The sequence below is a fragment of the Mus musculus genome, chromosome 13 (assembly GCF_000001635.26).
Source record: "Mus musculus strain C57BL/6J chromosome 13, GRCm38.p6 C57BL/6J".
In the NCBI taxonomy this organism is placed as follows: Eukaryota; Metazoa; Chordata; class Mammalia; order Rodentia; family Muridae; genus Mus; species Mus musculus.
Genome location: NC_000079.6, coordinates 51845861 through 51852137, shown reverse-complemented (window position 1 = coordinate 51852137; position 6277 = coordinate 51845861). Strand labels below are relative to the sequence as shown.

The window sequence follows — 6277 nt, the reverse complement described above, 5'->3', positions numbered from 1 at the left end:
CCTGTAAAGACAAGAGGTAAGCTATGCACGGCTAAGCCCGGACTGACCTGGGTGAGGTCACACCTATCACTGAGCCATCTCTAGGCTGCAGTCTGTCCTTCTAGGTGGTCTGATAAGTTATCAGAACTGTGTGAATCTCTTCCCAGGAGGCAAGTTCCTCCTCTGGCATTAGGGTTTCGGCCTTCCCTTCCCCCAACATGGAATTCTTGTGGAAATTTTAATCCTTTAGGGCCTGGAGTTTCAGCAGTCTAATGTTACAAGAATCTCTCTTTAAAGTATCTTCTATCTTGTCAGAATAGCTACATACCAGAATGAAAACTTCAAGGAAGCTGATAGCCTAGAGAACCAATGGTAAACCCTCCAAATCTTCTTTAAAAACAGATTTAAAAAAAAAAAAGTCTATTCTCTGAGTTGTCTTACCAGCCTTGTTTGGTTTGTTCTTCATCTGGAAAATTTAATTTTTGCTTTTTCCCACTGGGGTGAATCCTTTAATGAAATGCTTAATTCCAGAAGTCAGCCCTTTAGAATTACAGTAAATGGCAGAGATTCTTCGGTCCTCTTATCTTCCTGGAAGGAGGCACTGGCTCCCCGAGTAGACAACGCTCTGCATTCTGCATAGACAGGGCTGCCTGGCCCTCCCAGAACCCCCCAGTTCTGTTTTAGTTTTAATTAGCTCAATCTTTCTTTAATGTATTTATTTCTCTGTGTGCGTGCCCATGGGGAGGCAGAAGTCTGTTCTCTCCTCCTGTCCTGTGGGTTCTGGGGATCAAAGCCAGGTCACCAGGTCACCAATCAGGCTTGGGGACAAGCACTCTGCCTGCTCTGCTACCTCAACAGCCCAGTCACCAGGTCTGCATCCATCTCATCTTTGGGAAGTGTGCCAGGGCAAATTTTACAGCAATCATCTAGTGTTAAGACAGGTTTTTACAATAAAAGGCCAGCGTGGTTAACTTTTACTGCTCTGGAACAGTGCTACAGGTTTGTTTTAGACACTGGGCATTTAGAATCCTGCAGAGGAGAACTTCAAATCCCAACAGGTAATTGTAAACCACTAAGCCATCTTTCCAGCTCCAGCCACCTTTTCTTTTTTTGAGACAGGTCTTTTATTAACCTGGATCTTATCAGAGGTTAGGCTGGCTGGCCAACCAGACTCAGGGATCCTCCTTTTTGTGTCTGCCTACTCAGTGCTGGGGGTATAAGTCCATAGCACCATGCTCAGGTGTGTTAACATGGGTTGTGGGGCTTGAATTCTTTGTCTACAACACTTTACATACTGGGACATGTCCCCCAGCTCCAGGTGTCTGTCTTGTTTGGCAAAGACTCATCAGCTGGATCATAGACTGGAATGAACCAGTTGTATGTAGCCTTTGAAGTCACTCACTCCAAGGGGTCCGCAAGAGACTGCCCACTGAAAAGGGAAGTGACAAAAGCAGATACAGTGTATGTGTGCTTGTGCACCTGCAAGATGTAAACCAGAGGCAAACCCCAGGTCTGTCCCCACTGGGCTACAATGTCTCTTGGTTAGTTTTTGCATTGGGCAACTTTCCTCCAAATGGATTTATAACTTTTATAAGTTTAAAAAAAAAAAAAAAAAGGTCTCCCATGAAAACAGGTGCCTCTCCAGAATCAGCCTGCAGACCGCTCACCCATTTGTTCTGTGGCTCTTGTGTTTGCCTTCTTTTGCCATTAGCCTTTAAGTCATCACCACTCATTCAGTGCTTTCTAGAGGCAGAGTATTGGGCTCAACACTCACGTTCCTCTCCTGGACATGTATGTCATGTTTAGCATGTATCTAGGGTTACCCATGCATATTCACCCATGGTCACTGTAAGCATGGGATGCAAGGTTTTCAAACTCCATGCTTTTGAAGTACAGGGATGTGGTGTTGTGTATGTTGCCTGGGTTTCATCCTCAACCCTGCACAGAATGGGCTGTGGTGGCCCACACTCGTAGTTCCAGCACTTCGGAGCTGAAGGCAGCTGGAACAGAGGTTCGAGGTTATCCATAACTATATGCTGAGTTTGAGACCAGGACTCTGCCTAAATAACTGCACACCTTTTAATTTATTTTATGCCCTTTTGGTTAGTTAATGATAATAATAACATGCACGCACACACACACACATATGAATTCAGCACAAATTCTGGCCACAACCATCCCTTCCCAGCCTCTAGACGTCAAACCCTGGATTCCTACTCCCCACCCCCACGCCCTCCTCATAATTCTTGTCTCCTAAAACTCTAACAGGTGGCCGCAGAAGTAAGGACCAATCAGAGAAAGCCGAGTTTCCTACCGACTGCCAAGTCAAGGGTGCCTACAAGGGTCTGCCAGCCTGCAGTGTTCTCCTGAACACTATGGCAAGAGGTCATTTTTATCAGCATGCTGGTCTACTTCCCCACTGAAAGGCTCCTCCACCTAAAAAATTTAACGCCCAAGCGAAACAGCGCTGCTCTTTGGGCACCACCGTGGCTGCATTCTTTCAGCAGAGTCGGTGTGGAGCAGAAAGGGCACCCTTTCCTTACAGGAAGCGTCCACGCGCTCCTGCACTTTTCCTGTTGCCCTGCACAGGCTTCCAGAATGTGCTGTGGCGTTTTTGTTTTGTTTTTTTTTTTTTTTAAGTGGCATTCAACCGGCAAACCAGCCTCCCTAAGCGTTGCTGGTAAATCAGCCCAATGGCCTTCTTAGAAAAACAGCACCCCACCCCGCCCTTCCCCGAAGGCTCCAGCTCTGCCCGGCAGCAGAGCTGACAGCAAGAAAGCCCCACGTGGGCTTCCCCCCCCCCCCCCCCCCATCCGTCAGCACGGCCTGGAATGCGCAGTGAAAGCCAGAAGCACTAAGCTACAGAAAAAGTCCTCTCACTGGGACGTTTCCCCCACCCCCCAGATCCTTCTCAAAAGATAATCTTGGCTCTGGTGAGTTTGTCCTCCGACTTTAAAAGGAATTGTGGAGAGCAGCAGCCCTCACTGATGTGGTGGGCAGAAGCCCTGAGAATAGGAACTAGCAGATGCCCACCCCACTCAGACTGGCTCACTCCTATTTATAATAGACGGTGCCTTCCAACTTCTGCTAAGATACTGTAACTTCCATCACGGCTGTGACAAAATGATGATTCATACTGAGAACGCAACTCGCTGGTGTCATATTTGATATTAATACTTTAGTAGCGTAGCTTTGTCAGAGCAATTAAAAGGAGAAAGTTCCTGAAAGCTAGAGCAACCCGCCCCCATCCCCAGCCACCGCACCAAGGGCAGAGCTGCAGAGGCAAGCTCATTGTATTGGAAGGCACAGGGCCTCCCGCAAGCTGTTCAGATAAGCAGCTGTCGAGGCAAAGGTGGGGGGAGGGGGCGGAGCGGGGGAGGGGAGGTACTGGAGGCAGAAGTCACTGTTATCGAATTGGATTGCAAGCCTGGAGCTCCTGCACCCGGATGCCTTATCAAGTATGCTCCTGTCTTGCAAGTTTGAAATCTTCCTGAAAGGCTCAAACAGTACTCTGGCCCAAGTTCTCCCGTTTACTACTCGCCTGCACCCCCTCCCCCACCGCCAGCCCCAGGAGGCTGCAGTTTCTTGCCCCAACAGAAAGGTGGTCCCAGGTGCCGTGAAACATCCTTTACCGCCGCCCCCTCCCCATTAGAATCCCCTACCCTCAATAAAAAGGCATTAAGTTTGTTTCAATAAGTTTATTGTGATATTCAAAGCTTCCACGATAGCGTCCTTTAGAAAATGAAAGCATTGCCCGGGATCCGTTTTTTGAAAGAGCAGTGCAGTCGGCTAAGTCCAGCTCGCTCCTGCAGTGGCCGCTCCTGCCGCTGTACCAAGTCCAGGCGGTCGCCTGCCTTTCTTTCCCCTCCTTTCACTGGAAGGCTGCTTGCTGAGTCACACCTGCCTCGCTGGTCGGTTCTTCCCGGCCCTGGGGCCAACGTCCTCGCCTAGGCCTTCCTGTGCTAGCAGCCTCTCCGGACACTGGCAGAGTCCTGGGCTCGGAACAAGGTGTCCCCGCTGCCGCCAGACCCCCTTCTTGGGAGGCCGCGCTCCTCGCTCTCCAGGCAACATCGCCTGCCAGTCTCCACGCGCACTCGAGCGCCCTCGGAGGGCCACTCCAGAGCCAGCAGCGCGCTAGAGTGTCACCAAGTCGATCAGACCAAGGTCCCTGCCAGGCTGTCACTCGGGAAGGGTGATGCTGGGCACCCAGTCGTTGAAGCTGCGGCTCTCCTCGCAGAACAAACTGAGCTTCTCCAAGGCAGGGTCCTTCCATGTGTCCTCATTAGGATTCTGAATTTAAAAAAAAAAAAAATACATGGGTCAGCCATGCTTGTCGTTGGCCAGGATGGTTTGGGGGACTGGCGTAGGGAAACAGTGGGGGACACTCACCGAAATGAGGATGCAATGCAGGTCTCCCGGCGCGCCCCCCTCTTCGTCGGCGCCCACGATCGCCGCCAGCCTCTGCACGTCTCCCACGCGCACGATATCAATGTCGTTCTCACAGCAGAACGCCTGAATCAACGTGAAATGGATCTGCAGCGCTATGTCGCCCTCATCTTCTTCATCGGCAGCCAGCACGCAAAAGGTCACATTGTCAGGGTCCCTGCAGAGCAGATGGGAAGGACAAGGTCAGAGTCGATGCCACCCCCAGGTCTCCGCGCCGCGCCAACCCCAATCCCTGCACGCGGGGCCTTTCTACACTCACACATTCAGGACTTTGGCGGACTCGTAGACGCCAGCGGTCAGACAGCCCTGGCGCTGCGCCGACAGCAGAAGTTCGTGCAGTGCTTTCCCGGCGCCCTGCATCCTGTGAAAGAACAAGCGCCGTGAGTGGGGACCAGCACGGGGACGCGACGGAGAGATCCCTGCCCTGACCTCCAAGTCCCAGCTGGCCCCTTAGCCTAGACCTGCCTGGCGCCAGCATTCCTGCCTCCCAACTCCAACCTGGCGCCCACACACCAGGATCCCCAGTCCCGACCTGGCGCCCACACACCCGGATCCCCAGTCCCGACCTGACGCCCACACCTCTGGCACCCTAGTCATGATCTGGCGCCCTCATTCCCCATCACCCAGTCTCGACCTGGCGCCTGCACTCCCAGTTCCCTACTTCTGATCTGGCGCCCGTATATCAGGCTCCCCAACTACGATCAGGTGCTGGCACCCCAAACTCTAGCTCTAGACACGAATCGAATGCAGTAATTCTGGTCCCGCGCCTCGGCACCTCACAGCCAGACAGTGCACGGCTCCCACCCTGCAAACTTCTATCCTAGAGGACCCTGTAAGACCACTACCAGACAAGGCCAACTCTCGGCACCCCAAAACCCACCTGGCTGTGCTTTCCGGAACTGTATCCTGGCCACGGACTTCTTCCAGAGTCATTGTGCGATCCACGAACAGCAAGTTATCCAAAAGAGTGCGGAGGGAACCCGAGCGCAGGTAAAGATTCCCAGAGTCCGATGCGCGCCCACCACCAGCGAGTGCGCCAGGCTGGGCCGGGAGAGCCCTTTTATAGACAGGCTCGGCGCGCCGCCGCCAGCTGGCGGGAGGCTGCACTCCCATTGGCCAGCGCCCGCTTTCTGATGCAAATGAGGCGGCAGGCCTGCGGCTCGTGCCAGAAGGCCACGTGGGGAGGGGTGCGGGGGATGACACAGCCTCAAATCTGCCGCTTTTGTCAGGGTGTTACCAGGCAGACTGGAGCCTGCAGATTTCATCTCGCCTTTCTTTTTTTGTAAGTCCTTAAAAGGAAAAAGTTTAAAAAAAAAGTACGTTGTTTGCTGATACGATACTGGAATTTGTAGAATGCACACTTGGAGAATGTAAAAGCCCCCTCTTTTTTTTTTTTTTTTTGCTCTTTTTTTTTTTTTTTTTTTTGCGACCTTTCTAATTTTTCCTCAATTTTCAGTTTGAAGTTTATAGGGTTGTTACATCGAAACCGAAACTTAAAGTCAAAGGTTTGCAACTGCAGCTGACATTAGGCCTAGGCTGCCACTAGGGACTCAGGACTCTGCGCCTTTCGGGGTCGCGGCTGCAAGGTCTAAGCCCTCCCATCCCCCACCCCTACCCCTAGCAGATCGCTGTGGGACGCGGGCAGCAGGGACCAGCAGATTGCTGCCGGCACACGCGGCTCGTTTGCATTTCTATACGGGGCACACAAAAGAGGAGGTCTGGCGTGTGGCAGTTCGCGGTGGGGACAATCGACGCTTTCTCTTTCATAGCAACACTGTCCACCTGCCGCCGGTGGGGTGGGCCGAGCCCCGTCGGGAGCCGGGGTCGCGGGGTTGCCCGGCGCGTGGGGGTC

General features: G+C 52.5%; 1 protein-coding gene across 1 annotated transcript; it reads right to left on the bottom strand.

The window, feature by feature from the left end:
* Positions 1-3662: 3662 nt before the first annotated feature.
* Positions 3663-5463, bottom strand: Gadd45g (growth arrest and DNA-damage-inducible 45 gamma). Its single transcript, NM_011817.2, has 4 exons — positions 5306-5463; positions 4685-4786; positions 4369-4582; positions 3663-4269 (listed from the first exon to the last, which is right to left on the bottom strand). The coding sequence occupies exons 1-4, from the start codon at positions 5356-5358 to the stop codon at positions 4159-4161; spliced, it is 480 nt and encodes a 159-aa protein (NP_035947.2). The 5' UTR covers positions 5359-5463; the 3' UTR covers positions 3663-4158.
* Positions 5464-6277: the final 814 nt, after the last annotated feature.